The sequence below is a fragment of the Artibeus jamaicensis genome, unplaced genomic scaffold, assembly GCF_021234435.1.
Source record: "Artibeus jamaicensis isolate MK-2021 breed Jamaican fruit bat unplaced genomic scaffold, CSHL_Jam_final contig_519, whole genome shotgun sequence".
Classification (NCBI taxonomy): Eukaryota; Metazoa; Chordata; class Mammalia; order Chiroptera; family Phyllostomidae; genus Artibeus; species Artibeus jamaicensis.
Window position 1 is genome coordinate 18524457 of NW_026521871.1, and position 27817 is coordinate 18552273.

At 44.1% G+C, this 27817-nt stretch overlaps 1 protein-coding gene across 2 annotated transcripts in view; it reads left to right on the top strand.

The window, feature by feature from the left end:
• The window catches only part of SLC6A11 (solute carrier family 6 member 11), a 126924-nt gene that overhangs the window by 89422 nt on the left and 9685 nt on the right, over nucleotides 1-27817 (top strand). For both annotated transcript variants that reach the window (XM_053669060.1, XM_053669061.1), the window contains 4 exons: nucleotides 10819-10922; nucleotides 16446-16570; nucleotides 23100-23212; nucleotides 26100-26237. In XM_053669060.1, coding sequence (XP_053525035.1) covers nucleotides 10819-10922; nucleotides 16446-16570; nucleotides 23100-23212; nucleotides 26100-26237 — 480 coding nt within the window. The remainder of the gene's footprint in view (nucleotides 1-10818; nucleotides 10923-16445; nucleotides 16571-23099; nucleotides 23213-26099; nucleotides 26238-27817) is intronic.

Below are 27817 nucleotides of genomic sequence, written 5' to 3' on the forward strand. Positions count from 1 at the left end.
GTCAGAGACCTCAGAGTGTCAGTGCAGCAAACACCACCAACACCAGGGTGGAGTGGAACTCCCAGGTCCTCCTGCTGGGGACGGCTTTGATGACAAGCAGAGACACTGCTCTTCTGCTCTGACAGCTCTGCTTGTAGACCTCACGTCCAGGGAAGCTTCTTTTTGTAGCCCATGCTGCCTTAAACACTGTAGAAAATCACTCTTTAACCTTAATTCTCTTTCAGCTCCCCAGGTAGCACCTTCATGGGTTAAGTGAATCCTGGCCCCTACTGCCCTGTACCCTCATCTCTTACAGCCCCCTGCTCATTCTTCTCTACCAGATGTGCTACAGCTTAGCTGCCTTGTGCATGGTCTGTCTCTCCTGCTAGAATGGACGTTCCCTAAGAGCAGGAGCTCCTGGAACTATACCTGGCACATAGTGGATGCTCGGTGTATGTTTATTGTGGGGGGTGGCAAGGAAGAGTCTTTTTTTTTCCTTTTAGATGTTCGAAGACCAGCATATCCTGGGGAGGAATCTAGTGCTGTTCACTAGAGCGCATGGCTGGGTTTCTGAGCACTTCTTCAACACTCTCCAAGAGCTAGGCACTGGACTGAATCTTGGTTTCAAACACATAATCTTATTTAATCTTTTTGTGTATGAGAGAAAGCAAGGGAGGTGCTAATCACCAATGTACAATGACCTCACCTTGACTTCCCCAGTCAGATAAGTCACTTCTGTTGAGGTAAGAAAAAGACATGAAGGCTTCTCCCTCAAACTTCTAAGAGATTAGATGCTCTCCTTAATGGTCAAGGTTAAAATGTGGGGAGAAGGTGAGAGTGTTTCCTCCCATACACACAGAGGTCTCTAACCTGAGGATAATGATGCCCACTGCAGGGCAGTGTATGCTGAGTATCTATCATCACAAATACGTGTAAGTAGGGAAACAATTGTCCTTGCCCATCATTCTTCCTTACCTCTCCCAGTTAATACCATTGAGGACATACTCCATGTGGCTCTGTCCTGGGCCCTGAGAGTCTACTTATAAAGGTGGGTTGTATCCCTATGCATTGCTTTCTGCTCCTACTGTGCACCAGGGTTCATTGGAACCAGTTGTCCTGAAAGCGGTAAGGTTGCCTCAGAGCTGGAGGGCAGGACCACCCTTCTTCTGAAGGGGCTCCGCTCCCCTGTTCCCATGCAAATCTGTCCTCCAACCCTCTGAATGTGGACTGCCCACAGCCACACTGCCAGAACGCCCCCCATTCATTGCTGAAGAACATAGGGAGTGATCCGTTTCTCAGCTACTGACCCAGCTTCCTTAGGGTTTATTCTGTGGAGACTATTTTCCCTTCAAATTGTGTTGAGAAATAGGAAGCCCTTTCTCCGCTGAGCTGCGCCCTTTGTAACATCCTGGGACATGCTGGTCAATGGGGCTCAGTTGCCTGGTCTTCCTTTCATTGAGGTGGGGTTGCCTTTGTGCTGTTTGACTTGACAGCCACAGAGCTGTTTAGATCCCAGCTGAGACTCCAGGCCTGCTCGGCATACCAGGAGGCCTCAGTGCTTCTCTGTAAAACCTGGAGCCAGAATGCGTTGGATTCAAACCTCACTCTTTCCTTATTAGCTGTTTGACCTTTTTTGTGTCCATTTCTCTTGTATAAAAATAAAGGTGATAATACTTAATGACATGGTTCTATAAATTATGAGATTGTGTACATCTCATAAAGCCTCAGGTACACAGTAGGTTTTCAACAAGTATGTCTTAAGTTTTCTAGTCTTGAGGCACCAGCAAAGTGGTAGATGGGTTCATGAATGTTCTGTTAGCCTGTTTTAATTACCTTCTCATTTCTACTGTTGTCAAGACATTGCAATGGCTACCATGATCTTGCCTGATTTCTGGGTGTTTGTGGAATACCTAGTTGAAGGAGTAGCCTTAAATAAAATAGACTTAAAATAATGCCTGTAGCAGAGGTAATGCTATGTTTTCGCCACCCATCTATTGTTTCTCTTCCTAGTTAAATGGGAAGACTACATATCCCAAACTCCCTTCCATTCCATTTAGGTTGGGATCACATGACTTAGTTGTGGTCAGTGCTACGTGAGCAGAAATGATGTAAGAAACTCCCAGGCCTAAGCCTTAAAAACTCCCAAAGCAAACCTCCAACTCTCTGGTCCTCTGCCTCGAGGGCGTATTGACACGGATGTACCAGAAGATAGGAAGGTTGTGTCACTAAGTCACTGGGTAGAAGAGAACCCCTTCACAATCTGCATCTGGCTTTGTGTGGGCAAGAAATAAACTTCTGTTATGCTAAGCCATTGAGGTTTGGAGGGTTATTGTTTAATCCAGCATAATTTATCAGTAATTATCTTAACAAATACAGGAGCTTCCTGATGAATTAATTAATTCTTACCCAGACTGAGTGGGGAGGCTGACAATGGGGGCCCTGCTGCATTTTCTCAAGCACAGGCATATGTTTACGAACATAGATACACATTGGTCATGTCAGTCTTTTAAGGAGTCTAATAACACAGACTCCCTGTGAGGACATGTCATTCTTCTTTGTGAAACTTTTTCAGGGAAAATTAATCCTGAAAAGTTTTGGGCTCTGCATGCCCAGCGAGCTGAGCATACACCTCAGCAGAAAAGTTGCTATTGACATGGGTTTTCCAAACATGAAATATAAAAATCACCAGTGAAGAAAGTTTGGGATCTGGAGTCAGGGAGATGTTAAGTTATAATTAAAGTTCTGATGACTTCCAAACCTGTGTCTCTAGCCCAGACCTAGACATTCAGCCCTGGACTTTCCACCTGTCTCCCACACATCTTCCTGTATCTCAAACTTGCCCTGCCCAGAGCTACACTTGCCCACTTCCCCATTTTATGCCTCCCACCTCCATTTAAAAAACTGGCTCATCCTCTAGTTTTGTGCCCCCATCCACCCAATTGCTCAACTCTGGTTAATCTTCCACCTTCATCCAAGACCAATCTTATTTAAACTACCCTCTTAAGATTTCTTGAGAACCATGGAAACAAGAGGGCAGCAGGAAGAAAAAAGTTTTTAAAAATATTTCTCAGAATCTCTTCGCCCAGAGAAAGTAGGATAGTAAAACAAGCAAACAAAAACAATGGGCAGCATAACTAGGTGACTCCAGGGACTACAAAATGTGAAGAGATGGGGCCAAACACCAACAGCAATAATAGCTGCATGAAATCAACTCTGTGGGATAAGATGAAGACCAAGATGAAGGCAAAGGGAATTCAGACGAATGAGATCCAGGAGACCTCGAAATCTCTAATGTGCACTCACCCCTAGGAGGAGAGGACTCTGGGAGTAGAAGCTTGGTGGAGCTATCTGAGGATGCCAGCCAAAACTAGGAGGGATATATTCAGGCTCCAAGTCATAGGTGAGTGCTGGAGGACTGTGGGAAGTTTGGGCCAGGGTCTGGGCCCTGGGCCTCTAGGGACCGACCACCTAAGGCTCCATGGCCAGAGACACCCATACACTGCAGAGCAGGAGACACTAGAGGAAACAGAGAAATTTTGAGGAAGGGAAAGGAGAACAATAATTTCAGGAAGTACTGTCTACACCATCATATTTTTAAAGACTTTTTGGTAATAGCGAAGAGGTAACCCTGAATCTGTGAGGTTAAAAAAAAATCTACCCCGGATTACCCCTATTCCTTTATATAAAACACTTCTCTAAGAATACAGAAAAATACATCTCATTTACAGTTGAGCAACAGAAAAAGATTGTACGCAAATCTCTTAGAAAGCTATAAGAAGAATTATGAACACAATAGTGTCCCTTCAGATAATAAATGAATTTCACAAAGACAGACCCATAAAATATCTAAACTTATTTCTAAACACTGAACACTGAACCTTGTTTCAAAAACAGCTAAAAGAAATTAAACCAACAGATGCTTTGAAACAATAGCATAAGTGGAATTTTTAGACAAAAAGAAGATTTGAAAAGATGGCTTATGAAAGGAAAAGATATTTCAGGAGAAATAATTAAATAGAAGGAATAAAGCAGTGAACAGACATCATGGGTAATACAATATAAGATAAATAGATGATGGAAAGGAGAAACATAAAGTCAGAAATGAGGAAATATTTTTAATGCAAGAAAAAGTGATAGGTATAGAAGATAGACAAAGAAGATCCAACCTACAAACAAGTCCCTAATTAAGAAATCCAAAGCAATGGAAGAAAACAAATACTAAAAACAGATTTTTCCCCCTTGAAATATGAGAACAGATTTGAATTTGCACCTTGAATAAGTATATTACATGCCTGGGAAAATCAACCCAGAATAGTCAGCATTAAGACATGCTATAATAAAATTATTGGACTTTAAAGAAAAAAGAAAAATCCTACTGCTCACTCAGACAAAAAGAGTAACGGCTTCATAAGGGGAAACAAATTAGAGTGCCATGAGACTTCTCTACAACAGCACTCTGTGCCAGGAGACAACCAAGCAACATATTCAATATTCTCAAAAAAAAAAAAAAAAAAGAAAGAAAGAAAGAACCAAGAGTTTTATATACAGTCAAGTATGAAAGCCACAGATCAACTATTAAGAATGTGCAAGAACTATGGAAATGTTATTTCCCATGAGCCTTTCCAGAGGAGTTTACTGGAAAGCAAACTACAGGCAACCATATTGACTAGACAAGTATGAACATAAAGGCTAGGGGTGAGCATTAAATTTGTAGTCATCTGTAGAACTCACACTAATTAATGGCTATGAGGGAGATAATTTTAATAGATTTTATTTATTTTTAGAGGGGAAGGGAAGGAGACAGAAACATTGTTCTGTTAGAGAGAAAACTATTTGCCTCGTACATACCCTCAACTAGGCACCTGGCCTGCAACACAGGCACGTGCCCCGACTGGGAATCAAACCAGCTACCTTTCCGTTCGCAGGTTGGCACTCAATCCACTGAGCCACACCAGCCAGGACAGGAGATAATATTTAATGGTTGTATGTTCTGTTAATGCAGACACAGTACAAGTGTTAAAAATTAGGAGAGAATGGAGTGTGTATATGAAAAGTAAAATACATCTACGGCCATACCACCCTGAATGCGCCCGATCTCGTCTGAAAAGTAAAATACATTTACAGATTGCTTTTAAGTGTTAACTGGAAACAAATGGACTTTTTTTTTTAATTAGTTGTCAGAGGAAAGGGAAGGAAGAGAAATAGAGGCTACTGGCTAATTTCAATTTTCCTCATGGTAGGAAACCAACAGACATTGCCAAAAAGGGGGAAGACTAAGCATATTATATAAAGGCGTTGACTTAATGAAAACCATCAGAATAAAAATAACAGGCTTTTTCCTACAGAGGTAGGGGAGCAAGAGGGAAAAAATCATTTGAGAACACATTCCCCTCTCACATGGGCCTTAGGCCCAACATGTCTCCTCTCATTGCTTCTCCAGTCTTTAAAGGTATGTGTCCTCCACACAGCCTTTTCTGATTGTCATAGCACATGCTAATCTTTCCTTTCAACTGCCACTCCTAGGTAGCAGGCACCTTGTTCTCTGAATGTTTTATCTCACCTGCAGGCAGAGATGGAGTGCCATGTATAATGGTGCAGTGCCTTTTTCAGAGTCTGGCACAGGGTTCTGGACACAGAAGGCACTCACTAAATGGTTCATCAATAATTTAGGGTTGGTTGTAGGCTTTAGGCTGACAGCCTCTAGGCTTTTCTAAGAGTTTAATGTTATTATTTGTCAGAATTCTTTCAATTTGAAGTAACAGCAATACCATTGAAATTGACTTAAAAATAAGAGGCCTCTGAACTCCCAATGTTCTAGGGTAGGTCTTATTTCAGTTATGGCTGGACACAGTGATTCCAGGTGTATCAGTATTATCAGTCTTTCTTTGCTCTAGACTCTGCTTCTAGACTCTGTGTTGGCTTCATTCTCAGTCAGGCTCTTCTCTTCCCTCATGGTCAAGAATGTGTCCTATTTGCAGTGGTTCCACTAAAAGTCCCGGGGTTGAGTTCCATTGTCTTGGTTTGTGTTACATGCTCATTTCTGACCCAGTCATTGTGGCCAAGAGAAATGCTTTGACTGACCAGCCATGGTCAGGTGACCACTCCCCCAGTCTATCTCTGAGTGAGGAAGAGGTGATTTCCCACAGGAAAATTGGGGTGCTGTTACCTGAAAAGAGGAGATAGATGATGGTTGGGCAAAAACAGCAAACATCTGCTTTAGTGTTGACATGCTCGGTGAGTAAACCGCAAGAAAAATTCCTTGCCACAAGTGACAAATCATGGTTTGGGAGACTCATCCTTGAGACATATGGATGGAAAGTTCTCTTTGCTGTTTTCAAACGCAGAGAGTTTATTTACCACGTTGGTGGGCGACCACTCACCATGGGGCCAAGTTCTGATGGAGAAACCAGCTTTCCCACACGGCTGAGGGGTTCTCTTGCTGGCCTGGGAAGAAGACACTCATTTTTCAGAGGTATTAAAAACAAGCATGAGACTATGAGAGCACTGAGCATCCCTGCAGGCATTTCCTGTGATCTGGTTTTGTTTCCTGAGTCACCAGCTGTACTGTGTTTTTCTTCTCTGTGTGTTTTACTGGCCTCTGAGACTTGAAGAAAGCACCAGTGCCCTCTGCACCTTGGAACTCTCCCCTTTCCAGGCAAAATACATGTATTTTCTCTCTCTTTGGGATTTTACTATCCAACTCAGATAATTTGGGTAAAGGGAATCCACTGAGATAGAAAATGGGGAAACAGAACAGGAGAACTTAAAAACAGAATCCATTTCTCTCCTAAATCATCAACACATTTTCTTTTTCTGCACAGGACCCTTCCTGTCAACATTTAAGCATCTGCAAGTTTCTACCATTTAAAATAAATCCTCTTTCCCTGGCCAGTGTGGCTCAGTTAATCAGAGCATCATCCTGTATGTCAAAAAATTGAGGGTTTGATTCCCAGTCAGGTTACATACCTAGGTTGTGGGTTTGATCCCCGGTTGGGATGTGTACAGGAAGCAACCAATTGATGCTTCTCTCTCCCACTGGTGTCTCTCTCTCTCTCCGCCCTCTGCCCTCCACCTCACTCTCCTTCTCTTCCTTTCTCCTTCTTTCGCTCTGTAAAGCAAAAACAAAAAAAGTCCTCAGGTGAAGATTTAAAAAATAAATAAAATAGAATTTTCCTAAATTTTACTAACCTTTTCACTACCACCTTATCTTTTAAGTCCCCTTTCAGGCAGAATTTCTTGAAGTGTTTTCATATTCCCATTTTCTTTTTCCCTTCATATTTCAACCCACTCATGTGCTGGCACTCCCCCATCCCTCCAATGCGCACACTTTATGAAAGAGTTCTCCCTAAGCTCTTCATTTAGCTCCAAGACACTAAACTCAATGACCCTATGTTAAAGGGGGAAAAAGTATCATTTCTTAGGTTGACAGGCCACCTTCAATTTTAATAGCTATTTGTTGAATGATTTAAAAAACTCAAGCAAACCCCAGGAAGAATGACCTGTCTATGTAATCAAATCTCCAAAAAAAAAAGAGGAAATAGAAATAATTTGCCTGGAAAAGACAGAGTTTTAGGATCCAGGAGGCACTGGTGCTTTCTTCACATCTTTAAAGTTCTGCTACATGGAAGAGATGGATGTGGTCTGGGTGGCCCCAGGGCTAGGGAAACAGAAATGGCAATTTCCTCTCATTTTAAGAAGTGTCGTAATGGTCAGAATTCTTTAATGAAGAAAGGGGCTACATCATGAGATAGTGAGCTCCCTGTCAGTGGCAGTAATCAGGTAGAAACTGTTCCATCAGAAATACTCAGAAGAAAGTCCTGTGTTGGGTGGGGGGTTACACCTGAAGACCTCTGAAATTCCAGGATTGGTTAAGCATGCCTCTCCAGAGGTGAATCTCCATGAACCACATCTGTCACTGCCAGCTTGTGTGGTCTTGAGCAAGTTACTCAACCTCTGTTCTTCAGTTTTCTCCGTTGTAAAAGAGCGCTAATGAAAGCACCCACCACATAGGGTTGCTGTGAATATTCAAGTGGCTCAGCAGTAATGCATACAGGACTCAGCACCTGTGCCTGGCTCGCTGTGTTTAATAAGTATTTGCTAGTGTTTGTGTTTAGTGCAAAGCCCTGTTCTCTAGATGGCACTCAGTTCAGAGGCATCAGTCTCATCAGTTGTATTTGGCTTTTATTTGTGGGTTTTCCTTCATAACTCCTAGCTCAAAAAGAGCCTAGGAGAAAGTGTTAGGGGAAGCCACTGTAATTTCTGCTATGCACGTTATGCTGTCTACAGCAGTTTTTGTCAGAGGGGATCTTAGGCAATAAGAAAGTAGTTTCCATATGTACCACATAAGAAGCCTAAAATGCGTGTATTTTGAAGGGTGATAAACATTTGGTTGGCTTTCCATGCTACCTCTTATGTTCAGGTCAGCTACAACAGTGCTTCCCTGAACAGAATCCTATGACAGTTTTTTTAAATGTATTTTATTGATTATGCTATTACAGTTGTCCCATTTTCCCCTCTTCACTCCCCTCCACTCTGCACACCCCCTCCCACCCATATTTCCCCCCTTTAGTTCATGTCCATGTGTCATACATAAAAGTTCTTTGACTTCTACATTTCTCACACTATCCTTACCCTCCCCCTGTCTATTTTCTACGTACCATATTTGCTACTTCTCTCTGTACCTTTTCCTCCTCTCTCCCCCTCCTACTCCCATGTTGATAACCCTCCATGTGATCTCCATTTCTGTTGTTCTGTCCCTGTTCTAGTTGTTTGCTTAGTTTGTTTTTGTTTTAGGTGTGGTTGTTAATAATTGTGAGTTTGTTGTCATTTTACTGTACATGTTTTCTATTTTCTTAGATAAAGCCCTTTAACATTTCATATAATAAGGGCTTGGTGTTGATGAACTCCTTTAACTTGACCTTATCTGGGAAGCACTTTATCTGCCCTTCCATTCTAAATGAAAGCTTTGCTGGATAGAGCAATCTTGGATGTAGGTCCTTGCCTTTCATGACTTGGAATACTTCTTTCCAGCCCCTTCTTGATTGTAAGGTCTCTTCTGAGAAATCTGCTGACAGTCTGGTGGGAACTCTTTAGGTAACTGTCTCCTTTTCTCTTGCTGCTTCTAGGATTCTCTCCTTAATTTTAATCTTGGCTAATGTAATTATGATGTGCCTTGGTGTGTTCCTTCTTGGGTCCAACTTGTTTGGGACTGTCTGAGCTTCCTGGACTTCCTGGAATTCTATTTCCTTTGCCAGATTGGGGAAATTCTCCTTTATTATTAGTTTAGATAAGTTTACCACTTGTTGCTCTTCCTCTTCCCCTCCTGGTACCCCTATAATTCAGATGTTGCAATGTTTAAAGATGTCCTGGAGGTTCCTCAGCCTCTCCTCATTTTTTTGCATTCTTGTTTCTTCATTCTTTTCTGATTGGATGTTTCTTTCTTCCTTCTGGTCCACACCATTGATTTGAGTCCCAGTTTCCTCCCCATCACTATTGATTCCCTATACATTTTCCTTTATTTCACTTAGCATAGCCTTCATTTTTTTCATCTAATTTACAACCAAATTCAACCAATTTTGTGAGCATCCTGATTACCAGTGCTTCACTGTGCCTGTGATAGGTTGGCTATCTCTTCATCGCTTAGTTGTATTTTTTCTGGAGCTTTGATCTGTTCTTTCCTTCAGGCCATTTTTTTTTGTCTTGACCCACCTGATATGTAGTGAAGGGCAGAGTCTTAGGTGTTCACCAGAGCAGGGCAACCCATGTCGCTGCTTTGTGACACTGTATGTGGGGAAGAGGTCCGAGAGGGAACAATGACGCTTGCTCCGCTCTCTGCTGGATTTCAGTCACTTCCCCCGCTTCCCACAAGCAAATTGGGCCCTTCCGGTGCTGATTCCCATCTGGGTGGGTTTGTGTACATTCTAGGACCCTGTGAGTCTCCCCACAGGTGTTTTCAATCAGTGGTTTGAGGCTTTATTTCCCTGTGCTGGTACCCTAGGTTGTGTGGTTGATCCTGCTCCCCCTTTGTTTTGCCTGGTTTATCCGTGTGCAAATGTGAGACCGCCCAGTCCACCAGCTACAGCCTTGCGTGCCCCATTCCACAACATGCCATCTCACTGGGTCTGCCAGCCATCGCCTTGCTACAAGTCTTCTACACCCCAGCTGCCCTACTCCGCTCCTCCTACTGATCTGGATGAGTGTGTATTCTTTAACTCTGTGGTTGTCAGACTTCCATACAGTTTGATTTTCTGTCAGTTCTGGTTGTTTTTTGTTTTTAAATTGTTGTTGTCCTTCTTCTGGTTGTGTGAGGAGGCACAGTGTGTCTATCTACGCCACCGTCTTGGCCAGAATTCCTATGACAGTTTTTTCATGGTAGTCTTAGTCACAAAGAAGAAAAATGACTCATTTTGCTTCAAACATGACAATGAGCATGCTCCACATCTCAGGGGCCTACCTTCCGTATTACATAAATCCTCTCACCACTCCCGAAAGGGAAGTTCATTCCCACTTTGCAGATGAGGAGACAAAGCCTCAGAGAGGTTAAGTAACTTTTCCATGGTTACACAGCTGAGGCTGGCTCCTATACATCCTAGTTCTTAATAAGTGAACTGCTATCCATAACCTCTGAAAAATTCTGGAATTAATTAAGGAAACTAATATTTAATCAAATGGTTCCCAAGAATAGAACTCCTAAAAATCACATTTCTAAGAAGGTTAGGAAGTTTGGTTATCCCTTTGTCTAGCCTTATCAGAGGATGAATATGGATGGGGGATTTTAGGGGACAGGGCCATTGCACATCTGACTTCTCTCTGTGCCAACTTCTTTGTGCCTTTCTGCAGGTCTGGGTAGATGCTGGAACGCAGATCTTTTTCTCCTATGCCATCTGCCTAGGTTGTCTGACTGCTCTGGGAAGTTATAACAATTATAACAACAACTGCTACAGGTAAGCATTTTCCTGGGCCCTGCCAGCTTTCTATCAAGCCCTGAGAGCTCTTCACTCTGCCTAGCTAGCTTGTGTTTGTCTTCCAACCTTATAGGGCCAGACAGATGGCTGTTTCTCAGCCTCTCCCTGCCCCAGTGTCAAAGATAGGCCATGGAGGAGCTAGGAAAAAACCAAACGTGGTCAGAGTGCATTCCAGGCTGCAAGCGAATCCACTTTGGAATCTTACCCAGGTCTCCATCTCACCCTTTTTTCCAGGATAGATGAGTGGCTTGTCCAAGGTCATGCAGCTAATAAGTGGCAAAGTTGGGACTGGAACCTAGCTCTTCTGACACCAAGGGCCTTGTTTTTTCTGCCTTGTGTTCATAAACATGCTTCCTGCCCCTTCTCATTTGACAGTAGGGTCCTTTCTTGACCCACCTGGAATGGCCAGTGCTCTGCATGCCCTTCAGCCTGACAGGCCTCCGTCCCTGGTTTTCTGAAGCTGGCTACACCCAGCACCCAGTTGGGGCTCATGGGGAGGTGAGCCCAAGGCCGTCTGACCTTGGCTGCCTGACCCTCCAGGCCAGCAGTCTGAGTTCTGCCACAAGGCTGAGATTCACAGGGGTCCAGGGGCTTGCCCAGGGTCACCCAGCAGTGCATGGTACAGCAGAATTTAGCATCCTAATCTCTAAGTTAGGCTCATGGTCTGTTTACTGATGTCTCTGTACCCCTGAATTAGTGCCTGGTCACAGCAGGTGAATGTTCAGGGGTGACTGGACAGCATCTCCCTTCCTTAGAGTCCAAGAGCTCCTTATTCAGGTATAAACTAATGGAATGATGACAATGAAGCCGGCTCTGATCACAGATTAATTGATAAAGGGAGGGTTTTCAGCACATATTTGTGAGACAGGATAAGTATTTGGAGGAAAATAATCAAGGTAGATAATCATACTTATCCTCACATATGCACCATACTAAGTATCAGACTGATTAAAGACTTAAATATTTTTAAAAGGAAACCATTCTAAAACAAGGAATAAAATTCTAGTATGCGTGATTTTTTCCCCTCATACCAAGCAATTCTCAGACACCAGCTGGGTGTCTTCCAATTAAACTCAATTCTGATACTATCTACCCAGAGATAACACCAAATCCCACAAGTTAAGGGCTGTCCTACAAGACTGCCCCTCCCCACTTCACACATAATTTGCAAGTCCAAGTTGTCATCTGTGGGTCTGACAGGGTTTGATTAATTTGCTAGAACAGCTCACAGAATTAAAAAAAAAAAAACATTGTACTCACTAGATTACTGGTTTATGGTGAAAAGATATAACCCAGAAACAGCCAGATGGAAGATATGCATAGGGCAAGGTATGGGGAGAGGGGATGGGGCTGCCATGCACTGAGTGTACCACTATCCTCGAATCTCTGCATCTTCACCAACCTGGGAGCTCTCTGAATCCCTTCCTTTGGGGTTGTGTGTGTGTGCGAGGCTTCATTACATAGGCATGATTGGTTAAATCACTGGCCACTGGTGATAGAACTCAATGTCTAGCCTTCCTCCCCTCACTGGTGGTCAGGGGGTGGCATCCTCTCTGAAAGCTAGCTTCATGATCACTTTATTAACCCATTTGTTAAGTCAGCCATATGCACTGTGTCTTCCTGTGAGACGCTGGAATTGGTACCTTGGGAGATACAGCAGTGGCACAGCAGAAGTCTACAGTTCTTAAATTGGGGCAACCAAGGCACTGAAGAAGTGAAAGTGAAAGGTCCAACATGCTGAAAAGAAAAGCTGTTGTGGAATCCAATACACAGTCAGGCAGCAAGTTGTGTTGTTCCTGTGGGCCTTTGGGCAGAGGCGATTAGGCATGGCTGTGCAGAGGCATCCTGCAGAGGCCAAATGTCAGACCAGGTTGTCCAAAAGGTCCTTTCTACCTTCACAGTCTCCATGGGGCCGGGGGGGGGGGGGGGGGAGTCCAGGGAATGAGAGGTGAAGCACTCGGTCAGCCACAATACAAAATGGAAACCATGGACAGGAAGAGAAAGGCCATGGGACAGGGAGAGCAGCACAGCAGACCTCAAGTCCAGGTTGAGTGTGCCCCCCTTGGGACGTTGGAGAGGGATGCTGTCTGCATAGAGCTACAGCACACCAGCAGCCAGCGTTCAGTGTGGGCCCTCTGTGCTGGGCACTGCAGAAATCACTCAGTCACTGTCATTCGCCTCCAGCTAGGCTGTCAGCTCATGAGGACACAGGCTGGGTGTTCTTGTTTGCCACCGTCCCTTGAGTCTAGCATGGTGCTGGCTGACATGTAAGGAAGCGTGGAAGGGCCACACCATTATACAGATAAGGAAATAGGGTCCCAAGGGTAAATCACTTGCTCACGTTCACATTGCCAGTGATGGAATGTGGCTTGGAACCTGGGCCTTTCTGGTTCTTGCTCCCCTATTCCTCGTTCCCAGGGATGATCAGTTCTTTCCTCACTACAGCAGTTGGTGTGGATTCAGCCAAGACTGCCTTGCTGTCAGGCTGTGTCTCGTGGCGGTGGCAACTTTCTTCCCCACTGAGCATGTGGGTGAACATGCTGGTCACTGATGATCCCTTCCACTTTCCCATCCAACAAGCAGGTTCCTCCTCCCATCAGCAGAAGAAACTCCATCCCCTAGGTGACATTGGCAAATCCAAAGGCTCATTTTATTTCCTTTACCAAATGGTTCTGTGAGCAGTTCTTCCTAGGTCAGAGAGAGTAAATTAGTACCCTCTCATCTGACAGCATAATAGCTTCTGGAGGTCTTCAAAGCTGGCTCAGCTGCTGCCAACTTCACAGTGCTTGTTACATAAGCTTTTCACCTAGAAGGTGGTCTGTGGAGGAGGAATTAGAGGGATGTGGATAGAGGAAATCAGGCAGGGAAAATCCTCACTTCAGAACACAGGCAGCTGAGCTCCATGCCCTGAAGGTGTGGGTGCTCTGGGGTGGGGGTATGGGACACAGGGCTGGGAGCAACCTCAGGTCCTACAGGGCTTCCTGATGGTGTGAGGACATTTCTCAGGAGGCCTCTGGGCAAGATGGAGAGTATGCAGTAAGGGACATTTGTTTTTTCAGCAACAAAATGATGCCCAGAGATAATTGTCCACAAGTCAGGATTTGGAAGTCTTGATTCTAATGGAGCATCCTTTGTGTGTAAATGCTAGAGAAAGTGTGGGCTTTCATGTGTGAGATAAATGGATGCACATCTCAACTTTACCACCAGACAGCTGTGAGACCTGAGTATGTGCCACTCCTCCCTGAGCCTCCAGATTCTGTGACACAGTACTCAAAAAACCCTAGCACAAGGACTGGACACATTGCAGATCCAAATGATATGGAATTCCTGAATGCAGAGGACATGAAGAAAATGCTTTCCTCACCAGCACCACCTTGTTTCCCACTGTTGGGTGAGTCAGTGTCAGGAAACAGGCATGAGGAGCAATCCCAGGAATAAGTCTGCCCTTACCCTGGCCTGAGCTGAATTTCCTTCTGAGAGGAGGTACATCAGGCTTGCAGATAAAGTCCTCAGGTCTGCCAGCCCATCCTGCATCCACACTGCCAGAAGAGTTCTTTAAAGGAACCTGGATCAGTCACTCCCTGCCACAATAATGCTGTGTCATAAACAACCCCAGAACTCAGTGGCCTACCCCAACAAGGCTTTGGTTTTTATTTCTTCCAAGTCTGCCGGTCAGCTGGGGAAGCTCTTCTTTGGGAGGTGGATTGAGTGGAGTTGGCTCCAGGATGCAGGCCAGGTTCAAGTCTGGTCTGTGTGGGTACATTCTGGATTCAGGCTGCAGGGACAACAGTTCCCCGGCAGAGCCTTTTCTCGTGGCAAATCACAGAAGGGACAAAGGACAAATCAAATCACACAAGCATAGCTGAAGCCTCTGTTTGTGTCACATCTGCTAACATCCATTAGCCAAAGCAAGTCACATGACTAAGTCCAAAATCTGAGGGGCAGAGAGATGTGCTCCGCCCCAAGAAAGAAGTAGAGGCAACTACTTGCTGGAAAAGCATTTAATCTATCACAAGGCCCAGGAGTCAAGAGATTCAGTCTACCCAAGCATCTTGTCTTAGGGCTGCTTGGAGAGCAGGACCAGAGAAAAGATATTGCAGGGAGAATTGGAACCTGAGCCCCAGTCTAATGCTCTCTCCACTGTGCCCCTGACTCTCAGAGTCATAGTAAGACAGCAGGGTGTTACAGTCACTGACATTAGTGTTCCCTTTGGTTGTATTACAAAAAGTATGGTGTCAAGAGAAGAGGAGGTGAGAGTCTACTCTGTTCTTCAGTCTAGTGCTGCTATACGATAGGAAGAGAGGCTGAACAAACTGCAGTGTATTAGAAATCATGAGCAGGATGTGGAAATGGTAAGGGAACTGGGGCATTTAACCAAGAAAACAAAAATTCAAGGGGTTACAGAGCTACTACCTTTAGAAATTCCAAGCCTGAAGGAACTCCAGGTTATTTGGGAAGGTAGAACTAAAACTTATTAAAGAAGGCTGCTTTTGGTCAAACATGGCATGAAAAGTTACCCTGGAAGCAGCAGGAGCTTTCAAGCAAGGGTAAAGCACTCTGAGGAGGTGATGAGCTCCTGACAGGGGGAAGCAGAGGCAGCTGGCCACCCAAAATGACACTCCAGGCTAGTTGCACCTCCAGCAGGGGTCTGAACAGGCCGCTTGGGAGCTGCTCCCTTTAAAGTGGAGCATCACACATGTAAGACTAACTCCTGAGTACACAATCTGCAGTGGCTCAGCTCCTAAGAGGCTTATTATCTGTCTTGGCCTCATGAGGTTGGGGAACCTGGGGTATGAGGATCTGGGACTAGAGGAATCCATCTTCTTCATCTTGGTAAAGTCATTTGTAGTGTGATTTCTCCTAGGTCATGGCTTTTTGCTGGCACTTCTTTGCTCTTGAGCCTCATCCAAAGTCAGGTGACAGTCATTGCTCTGATAAATCTCTCTATGAGGGGCCCAGCCTGGAAGGGCTGCCTTCCAGCCACAACAGAGCAGGGACTGAGCAGTGAGGTCTGTGGGGTGCTGCTCTGGTGAAAAGCTTGGCCAGGAGGGACATCTTCTCCTGAGGCTATGGGGAGCTCGCCAGTGCTCCCTTGGCTGAGAAGCAGCTGTTTCTCAAAGGCTTCTTCTGCCCTCCTTTTTTTTTTTTTTTTCCATTATTTTTTTGCTCCTCTCCTACCAGGGATTTGGAAGAGCATTGATTTGTCTCCAAGTGTTTTCTTTCTAGTTTTGCACTTTCCCACTTGCCAGCCTTCCTCCCTTCCCACACCCTCTCTGTGCTTCTGGTCTGCGACCTGCCTCTCTTCTAGAGGTGCAGCAGAAGCCGTGTGACCATGGGCCAGCCACCTAACCTCTCTGAAGCACAAGGGCTTCACCAGGCAGATGGCTCTGTTCGTGCCCTCACTGCCTTGCTTGCCACACAAGACAGCTGTGATGCTCAGACAGAATGTTCCAGCCTGTGCAGCTCACCCTGACCTGAGCCCTTCTAACTGCTTCCCCTCAGGGACTGCATCATGCTCTGTTGCCTAAACAGTGGCACCAGCTTTGTGGCCGGCTTTGCTATCTTCTCGGTCCTGGGCTTCATGGCATATGAGCAGGGGGTGCCTATTGCCGAAGTGGCAGAGTCAGGTAAGTGCCAAAGGTGGGGAAGGCTTTGGGTGATGGTTACAATGAAAGCACTATTTTTTCTCCTCAGCTCATTCTCCTGGGTCAGGTCTCTGGCAGTGGCCTTCAAACCAGGATGCTGGGAATTACCTGGGAGGGAAACCTTGACACCTCCTCACCCCAGAATCTATAGCATCTCCAAGTTGTGTAACTTCTGCCTCCTGAGTGCTGCTTCATGTCATCCACTTTTCCCCAGCTCCACCGTCTCCCCACCAGCCCAGACCACTATCACCACTCACCTGAATGACCACAGGAATTTACTGTCAGAGAAATGCAAATGAAATCCGCAATAAGATGTCACCTCCCACCTGCCAGAATGACTATCATCAATACATCCACAAATGACAAATGGTGAGGATGTGGAGAAAAGGGAACCCTGGTGCACAGTTGGTGGGAATGCAGACTGGTGCAGCTACTGTGGAAAACAGTATGGAATTTCCTCACAAAATTGAAAGTGGATCTGCCTTATGACCCAGCAATTCCACTTCTGAGGATTTATTTGAATAAACCCAAAATACTAATTCAAAAGGACACATGTACCCTGTGTTCACTGCAGTGTTACTTACAATAGCCAAGATGAAAAGATGAAGCAGCCCAAGTGCCCATCAATAGACCAATGGATAAAAAAGGCTGTGGAATGAAAAAATATACACACACACATATACATATATGCATACATACACATGTATACATATTATATATATATATATATATATATACATGTATATATGATGGACTATTACTCAGCCATAAAAATGAATGAAATCTTCCCATTTGCGACGGCATGGACGGACCTCAAGAGTATTATGCTCAGTGAAATAAGTCAGAGGAAGACAAATACCATCTAATTTCACTTATATGTAGAATCTAAAGAGCAAAATTGAAACAGACTCATAGACACAGAGCAAGAACTTGTGGTTGCGAGTTGAAGGACTAGGTGAAAGAGCTGAAGGGATTAAGAAGTACAGATAAGTAGTTACAAAATAGTCACGGGGTGTAAGTACAGCATAAGGAATACAACCAATGATACTGTAATTGTGTGCGGCACCAGTTGGAGAACTGGAAATACTGAGGGAAACACTGTGTAAAGGATATGATGGGCTAACCGCTAAGCTGTACACCTGAAGCCAATACAAAATAAAATAAAGAAATAATATTCATATTATCAGCATCCCTAAAGAAGAAAAAAACAATAGAACAGGTAATATTTAAAATTATAATTCAAGAAAACTTTTCAGAAATAGAAAAAAGGTTAATGTATACATTGAAAGAACTCTGGTTACTAGGGAAGATTAACCCCGAATGGTCAACTCTTCCTTTTACATCCTTGTGAAGATATTACCTTTCAAAGATAAAGATAAAGATAAAATCCTCAAGGCTTCCAGGCAAAAAAAGATTAAATATCTTATAAAGGCAAAAGAATTAGTCTGCCATCATACTTTCTAAGACCAATATACAAAGCAAGGCAACTATGGAGCAGCATTTTAAAAAGCATATATATTTACAGAAAGAAGTGTGAATCAAGGATTTAATATCCAGCCATTTCTTCAAATGTGGAGGCTATAGAAAAAAAACATGTTTAGCATATAAGAACTTAGAGACTTCTACACTCATTAGTCTTTTGGAGGAATCTGCTTGCGGGTGAGTTTCATCCAACCCAACAATGACTGGGAAAACTTCAGAAAAAAAAAAACTGATAGTGAGCACCTGAAAATAAGTAAGTACATCTAAGACTAAGACCAAGGTGGGGAAGAGGATAGAGGACTAATATAGAAATGCTAGGTACTGTTATGAAGTAGAAATCATTCAAATAAAAAGTAGAAAGAAAAGGCAAGAGGAAAATAGAAAAAGCTCATTGTTGTGGGGGTGGGCAGTAGGCAGTGTTAAAGAATGGGGGTGGACATTGGGTGGGGACCAGGAGGGCCAGAGAGTAAAGGTTCAAGTAAGAAAACAAGGGCAAAAGGACATTTAAAAAGGTGTAAGTGTAAACACTAGAACAAAAACATAAACCTTCCTAAATACCAAAAATCACTTATAAATAAGAGTACACAAAATATAACAAATATAAAAATATACATAATTATAAAATGTTTTGTCACAGTCGAGACCAAACATATCAGTCATATTAATAAATGTGAATGTGTTTAACTCTTCTATTTAAAAATGTTCGACTTGGCTCACTAAATAAGACCTACATGCTGTATGTAAGAGACACACCTAAAACAATGATCACAAAAGGTAAAAATCAAGGGATAAACAATAGCAGTGCTGATATCAGACAAAGTAGAATTCAAGCCTAAAAGCATTAAGCATGACAAAGTATTTTTTAATGTTAAAAGCCACAATTCACAATGGCGATAGAGCACATTTGAAAATATATGCACCAATAACACGGCAATGATCTTTATGAAGCAAAAACTGTAGGAGACTCAAAGACTCAATGATAGAAATAGCAATAAGAGAAAACCATAATAAGCACTTTTATCAATTCAAATAAAAGAATGATAAAATTGAATTCACCATCCAAACAAACCCACAAGAATAACGACAGCAACTCAAAAGAAAGCACAAGGAAGGAAATAATAAAGATAAAAGCAGAATGAAGTAGGAAATAGAGAAAGAGTAGATCTAATTAATGAAATCCTGAGTTTTTAAAAATTAAAATTACCAGATGATCAAGAAAAAAGAGAACATACAAATAACAAGAACTGACAAATAGGAAATATTTGTTGAAGCAGAAAACATTTATAGAAATCATAATATTACTTCGCAATTGTCTGTGCACATAAATTTGAAACCCTAGATGAAATGGATATTTTCCCCAGGAAACACAGATTGCCAAAATTGACCCCATTTCATTTGGAAAGCTTAAACAGGCCACTTTCCATAGAAGGAATAGACAAAGTTATTGAGGAGCTACCCCACAGAAAACACCAGGCCCAGGTGGTTTCACAGAGGAATTCTACCAAACCTTCAAGATCCAGATGCTCCCGACACTCTAAAAGTTACTCCGGAACATTGAAAAGGAAGAAAAACTCCCCACCTCCTATTGAAGCATGTATAATATTAATACCTAAACCAGCTAAAGACAATACAAAGAAAGAAAACTACTGACCAGTGTCGCTCATCCATATTGATATAAAAACATGAAATAAAATATTAGCAAACAGAATGCAAACTCACATTAAGAAAGTAGTGCACCATGACCAAGTAAAGTTTAGTCCAGGAATAATAATGCAAGGTCGGTTTAATGCTAGGAAATTTATTAATGTCATATACCACATTAGTAGATCAATTAAAAAGTGAGAAGATTCCATAGATGATGAAAAGGCCTTTGAAAAAATTAATACCCATTCACAGTTTTTTAAATCAACAAAACAGAAATGTAGGGATGTCATTTTATTTTTCAGCTCTTTTGAGGTGTAATTAACAAATAACATTGTAAGATTTTTAAACTCTACATCACCTCACTGATTTGTCTCTGTGGGGAGGTGAGAACATTTTAAGTCTACTCTCTTAACAATTTTAATTATGAATGTAGTTTTACCAACTATACTTACCATGTTACACATTAAATACTCAGACCTTGCTCATAGGTGAGAATGTGTACCCTTTTACCATCCTCTGTCTATTTCCCCCACCCCTCCAGCCATTGGCAACCACTCTCCTACTCTCTCTTATGAATTGGACTTTTTCTTTAGATTCCACCTGTGAGTGATGGTACTATGAAATATGTCTCTGTCTGGCTTATCTCACTTAGCACAATGCCCATCTTTGTTGTAAATGGCAGGATTTCTGTCTTTCTCAGAGCTGAATAACATTCTATTACATATATATATATACTACATCTTCTTTATCCACTCATCTGTTCATGAACACTAACATTGTTTCCATATCTTGGCTATTATGAATATTTACTTTTTACTAACTACTGTGAATAGTTATTTAAGTTACAACTGTGTGTATATATAAAAGTTTAAAAAGCAAGTATGTATAGTATCCTGCCTATCATGTAATAAAGAAGGGGATATAAGAAACATATCTGCTCATTTATGCAAAATAAGTATAGAAAGATAAATTGGACTCTAAAGAGAATGGTTATCTATGGGCAGTGGATGGTTCAGGGGTGGGAAGAAGGTGGCAACTAGAAATGGAGTCGTGAGAGTAGAATGAGAGGGAAGCAGCAGTTCTGAGTGTATATTTTTTTCTCATTAGCTCCGACTCTTAGAACCACAGCACGTAACACCCAAAATAAATAAACAGTTACCTTTCGTGGTAGAACCCAAAGGGAATATAGACAGTAACAGATGAGTCTGACTGTATTACAAATGAATAATGTAATCACACCAAAAGGAATGGGGAAGAAAAGAACTAACCTAAGTAAATTTCAGGGAAACAGTATTTTGGCTAGATATTATAAGGCTAAAAACAAAAACAAGTGCACTGTATTCTTGTTATTAGTAAATTGGTATGGGTTAGCAATTCTGTACCTATTGTTTGTATATGTTAGGATTGAACAATCCAATCAATATTGATAATAGAGACAAATTTGTCACTGTTTGAGAAAGAACTTACATATAAGGAAAGTGGAGAAGCTAGAATGAACTGTATTAGAACTGGAGGTATCAGTATGGACTCATGGTTTTAATATACAGAAAGATGTAGAAATATACCTGTATATGTATGTGCAGGTAAATACAGATACATATATTTCCTGGTTTGTGTACTGAGAGGACCTATGAACAGTGATACACAGTAACAGCGGGCATACCTAGTGGCCAGAATTGGTTTCTAAACACCATTCTCCAATAAAAGGGACCAGAGCTCCTTGGAGAGACACTTAAATTTAAACACTGGGGCAGGACAAGATGAAGCTAGAATATTTTGTGGTGCCAGAACAGAAAGACATGTTTAGAAAAAGGATGGAGGCATGTCAAAAGGACACAGCAATCAACCTTAAGAAGCTCCCAATGGCCAAACCTAAAACAATCTGAAAAGCAAAATAAATGATAGTATTGGATTAAAGTGCACAGCACAAACTAAATACCCATGAGTTTATACTCAAATAAAGAAAAATTGAATAACTAACTAAGTAAGTGGGTGTGAAAGGACAACTCCTTCTTACAGAAAAAAATCTACTTAATAAATACAGAAGGGATGAAGAAAATGCAAACCCATTAGGCAAATACAACCAGAATAATCGATGCAGGCAAGATCTACTAATGGGTGCTAAAAATCAATGGGTAAAAGTTTGACTTGATATGGGATATTTTCATAATCTCAAAATATCCTCCTCAAGATAGTTATCAATTACAAAGGAAAAGGCAGTAAATTTACAATGGAGAAAACTGGCAGTCACCAACTTAACCAGGTGGTAAATGTCATCAGTACTAAGGTTCACTGACTTACTGAACCTCCTAATGTCATATACACCAAGAAGGACACAGCATCACTTTAATGGTATTCTTGTCCTTCAAAATTGCATAACCTCAGTTTAATCATGAGAAAACATCAGACAAACCCACACTGAGGAACATTCTGCAAGGTAATGGCCAGTAATTATAAAAAATGTCAAGACGACAAAAGACTGAGGACCCGTTGTGGACTGGAGGGTACTGAGGAGAGCTAACCGTGAAGTGCAACGTGGAGCACAGAATCGGATTCTGGAACAGAAAAAAGGATGTAAGGAGAAAAACTGGTAAAATATGAATAAGGTTTATAGCTTAATTCATAGTATTGTACCACTTTAATTTCCTGGCTATTAAATATTGAATGCTTTCCCCTAAAATCAGCTACGAAACAAGCATGTATGCTGTTTCCTCTTCTATTCCATATAGTACTGGAGATCCCAGAGAGTGCAATAAAAGTGGAAAAATAAATAAAAACATTAAAATTAGAAAGGAAGAATAAAAACTATCTCTACTGACAAACATAATTAGCCAAATAGAAAATTCCAAGATTAATGAAGCTTACCTGAAGACATGCAAGCCAAGCCTTCTGTTTGAAATAAAAAGAAGTGAATGTGGACCTAGGAAATGAAGGGAAGAACAACATTTGTCCAAGCCTGGACTCCTAACTATCTACAGGGAAATCATTGGGTGTCCAATACCTGCTTCTTGATACACTGACAAAATCAGAATCTCTGGGTTGGGCCTGAGAACCTGCATTTTAACAAGAACCCCTTTTGCCCAGGTGATAATAGTAGAGATGGGTTGCACAGAGGCAGGTGTGTGTGTCAGACCAACCTGGGTTTGAATCCTGACCCTTCCAGACAGACCCTGGCTTACCTCTCTGTGCCTCTGGTAGTTCACCTGCAAAATGAGCATCATAGTAGCACCAACCACACAGGATGCTGGAGAGACAAGATATTTGAGTGAGAATCAGGTACAACACCTGGCTCAGAGGAAGCACTCAATACATGATGGGTTAAAATAATAATTGAATGAGGACCCGAACTCCGCCCACCACCTTTCTCTCTCTCCTCCCTCTGCAGGCCCCGGCCTGGCCTTTATCGCCTACCCCAAGGCTGTCACCATGATGCCTCTCTCCCCACTGTGGGCCACCTTGTTCTTCATGATGCTCATCTTCCTGGGCCTGGACAGCCAGGTAAGGCAGTGAAGGAAGGGCGCAGTCGAGGGCAGGGAGGCTCTGGGGGCTAGCCAGCACCTCCTGGTCCTGGTCATCAGGGATCTGCCTGCAGCCCCCACCCTGCGTTCTGCCGGCGCACCTTCCCATCCCCTCGGTGGTCTCCACCATCACCCGCAACACAGCTGCTCAGGTCCCTCGAAGTTCCCAAACGCTGCTTTCCTTACTGAAATTCCCAACTCCCAACTCAGGTTTTTAAAACATTTATATCTGGGAAATACTTTTGCCCAACAGCACCACCTAGCAAAGCAGAAGAATTTCTCAGAAAATGGGCTATGGTTAGTGATATCTGAGGGCCTAACTAGCCTGTGTCCCTGTCCCAGCCAAGTCATGCATGACAGGGACATAGAAAAGCACCTTCTTCCTTCTTCCATGTCCATATTGGGGCCACCATGACATCACCCACAGAGCCACATGGGTCTTCAGTACCACCGCCAGCTCCCGATCCCCCCACATCTCACCTGCTTGCCTATGTTCCCAGTTCCCACAGGGCTCTCTCAGACCCACCTTCCACTTGGCAGCCTGCCCTCCTCAGTGAAGTGTGTATAGTTAGAACTAGCAATTACCCTTTATCTCACACAAATGCATGCACGTATATCCTCTCACTCTGTAAAACTCACCGGAGCCTGCCCTCCCAATCCTCTCCCTGGTTTTTCAGCCAGAATCCTGTCGCCTTTAGTCGCTCTTAACTCCCAGAAATCTGCCCTTCACCCTGCTGCTTCCTCACAGCTGATTTCCCTAAGAGACCCAGAGAATGTCCTCTGGCCAAAGCTGTGGCTCTGCTATTGGACTGGGGTCCAGTGGCAAGGTGCTTCCCATTACTTATGACCTTGTGCAAGTCACTTAGCATCCAAACCTTGTGTCTGGCTTGTCTGTCAACCCAGCCAAGTCCAATTTCTTCCCCTGGATGGTTTCTCAGAAACTGCTAAGCTAAACTGCTAAAGTGCCAGGTGTTTCTGCTGATAATCTTCACTTCATTGTCATTCATAATCTTCCCTTCCATTGTGTCTGATAATCTTCCCTTTCATTGTTGTAGTGAAGCCCTCAGGAGGGGTCACAGCTAGTGTGTGAGGTTGACAGGCCTGCCTGGACAGAGGGATTTGGGGGTTGGGGCCTGGGCTCTGTGAGTCCCTGGGCTGAGCTGGGCCAGCAATTGGGCTGAGGTACTGTGTTCTCCAGGGCGGTCAGTGGGTGTGGCATGGAGGGCAGGTGGCCGCTCTGCTCACCCCTGCGTATGCTGTGCTTGCTTTGTGCCTGGGCTGTGTCCTCAGCTCTTTGTCATAATAACCACTCAGGCTGGGGGCTCCTTTTGTTATCCTCGTTTTGCAGATGAAGAAACTGAGGCTCAGAGATGCCAAGTAACGTACAGGGACATGCACCCAGGTCTGTGTGCCTTTTAGTCCACGTGCTCTGATGTCTCTCTGGGTTTGATCCTTGGTGAGCACAGCCTGCCTTGCCACAGAGGCAGGGCAGCTGGGAGGGTAGGAGCCTGGGCTTTGGAGTCAGGGCTGGGTTTGAGTCCCAGCCCCACTACTCTTGCCAGCTGTGTAATTCTGGGCTAGTCACTTCCCTCTGTGCTGCAGTCCTTTTGCACAATGAGGATGCAAATACCTTTTCTGAGGAGGTAGAATGAATCATAAAGGATTTGGGACCAAGAAATGGCTCCAGGGATAAAGAGCACCCCACATGGTGACCAGCAAAAGAATCCTTTATAGCTCCTTCCCTCCCTCCGTCTCAGTAGTGCAGCACAGTGGTTAAAGCCCAGCCTCTGGAACAGTATTGCCTGGTTCAAATTCAGGCTCTATCATGTAATACCTCTGTGCCCTCGACAGGTTGCTTATACCCCTATGCTTCTGTGCTTTCACTTACAAAACAGGGATAATAGGAGTACTTACCACATACAGATTAATTAACTCAGTATCTGTTTACTGCTTCAAGCAGAGCCCAGCACACAGCACACACCATGTGCATGCCATTATTATTTTATTATTATTTATCAAACACTTTCTGAGGATCTTCTTTGTGCCACTCGAAATGAGTGTAAGGAGACAGATATAAGCAAGCATGGGCCCCCAAGAGGCATGGGGTGTGGCCTGGGCATAGAGGGCAAGGAGGATCAGGAAAGGGCACATGCAAGAGATCTGCCCACAGTGCTGGGAGAGCCTGGGGAGGGGTGATTGGTGTGTCGGGGTATTTGTTGGTGTGTTGGCGGGTGTGCCTGGCCCTGCCTCACCATGGTGGGACCCAGATGCTCAGTGGCTCGAGCTCTACTGTCTGAGCCTGCCCAGTCTGCCCGGGCCCAGAGACTCATGCAGTGGCAACACTGGGGCTGGGTGCTGGCTCAGCACTAGGTGCCTCCACCCAGCAGAGCACAGGGCACCAGAAGCAAAGGGTGGGGGACTATCAGTCCTGAAGAATGAGCAAATCAAGTCCTGCCCACTGAGACTGACCAGAGACTGGGCCTCATTTAAGTCATTGACCCCAGATCAGGGCCCTGTACAGAGGCCCTTGACAGGCAGCATGGGGGAGAAGGAGTACCAGCTTTAGAGTCAAGAGAGCCCAGTTCAGGTCCTGACCCAGCCTGCTTCCTTGCTGAGTGCTCTTGGGCAGGTTACTTCCCTTCTCTGAACCTCAGTGTCCTCATCTGTTACATGGGCGTGCTGGGGCCCTGTACGTGCTGGGACTGTGGCTGTTATTCCCAGGCTCTCCTTCCGTGTGAATGAGTATGGGAATGAAGGTAAGCCTGGAGCGGGGAAGCCCAGGGTTTAGGCCCCCTGTCCTCGCCACAGCCAGGGGCACTAAAATGCCCTTATTCTTAGGCCTCACACTGTTCTATCCACCTGTCCAGTTTGTGTGTGTAGAAAGCCTTGTGACCGCCGTGGTGGACATGTACCCCAAAGTCTTCCGGAGGGGCTATCGGCGGGAGCTGCTTATCCTGGCCCTGTCGGTCGTCTCCTATTTTCTGGGCCTCGTGATGTTAACAGAGGTGAGTGATATGGACAGAGTAAGCACAGGGGGATGTAGTGCCCGGGCTTTGAGTTAGGCAGGTCTGATATCAGACCCCAGTTTAAAAAGGACTGGCTCTGTGACCCTAGCCAGGTCTAGTACCTTCTGTGTTGACTCTTTCTTTTATCTGCTTAATGCGGTGTTGTCAGAATTGCCTGCAAGCTTTCATTAAGCCTCAGCAGGACATCTTTCATGTGTAAATGCTCAGCTAAAGGTCACTGCTGTCATTACCAGAGGGGCATAAAGCTCATGGAGGGAACTGCTGGGATTCTCTGGGATTCTGGATGCACGGGCCGACAATAACGTGGGGCGAAGGGAACAGTGTCAGCTGCAGACACCTCAGCTAGTTGCCATTATTGGACCAAAGATCAAGCAGGCTTTCCTGGAGCATCACAGACAACAAACACACTTTTGATGGTCTTTGGCACCTTCAGGCACTGTGCATTCTAGCTTCTGCCCTCCTGTGCACCGTCTTCTTCATGGGCCTGTGGGTGAGGAGGGGTTTATCATGACACCAGAATTAAGAGTGCTTCATAAAATCGTGTTTCTGTCGCCCTCCTGCAGCCATTCTAAGAGATACTTTCTCAAGTACCTTGGGAAGGTGACATTAAATATTTTCCTCCGCACACTCAAATTAATTTAAAAATCAAAATAAACAAAAACCTGTTGCCTAGAGACAAGAAGTTTATAAGAAACAGGGAAAGAAATGAGAGAACTCAGAATCAGTCACAGCAGCTGCCATGGTACTGAGGTCAGCTTGTTGAACCTCCTCATCATCTACTTCTCAACCAAATTCCACCACCTCCTGGAAGCCTCCTCTGCTTTCCTTCCCCACCGCATTTTGTTCCAAGCTCAGCCCAGCCTCCCTCCCACTGTTACAAAGATGCATCCGTTCACCTGTCTCCTCTCCCAGACCCTCAGGTCCACAGATAGACCTTGACTGGCTCTGTGCCCTCAGGGTAGGCACTTGCTGTGAGTAGCTGGCATTATTACTGTTCCTAGTCATTGTCACATTAATGGGAGCGATAATCAGCATTTAAGCAAATGAATGGTGTGGCACTTCTCATTTCCATCTAGCTTCTCCCCAGGCAGGAAAACTGGGGCTGCTGTGAGAGCAGGGGCCTCATTAAATGCTGATTAATTACGCAAAGTAGAGTCTTTTGTCACACACAAATTGGGGAGGGTAAAACTGATGTGTTAAAGAGGCTGATGAGGACAGGACTGCAAGAGTAGGCATTGACATGGAGCAGGCAGGTGGAAGGTCTTAGTCGTCCTCTGGCCCTGGGTACCACCGGCTTGCAGAGCCTTCATGCCCACCCTCCACCTGAGGCTCTGGGTCTGCCCAAGGGTGCCTTGCCACCCCCAGGACCCAGCAGGAAGCTGAGACTTGGCTGCCTGAGACCATGACTTCACATGCCAACCTTCTGTCTCCATGGAGGAATATCTGTGCACAATCACACAGGGGAAGTTCAAATTGCCAAATGGGCCATGCCAGTCTTGGCCTTCACAGTAATTGCTGGCAGGATCTTCTCCCTCATTTATAGACGTTTAAAGCTCAGC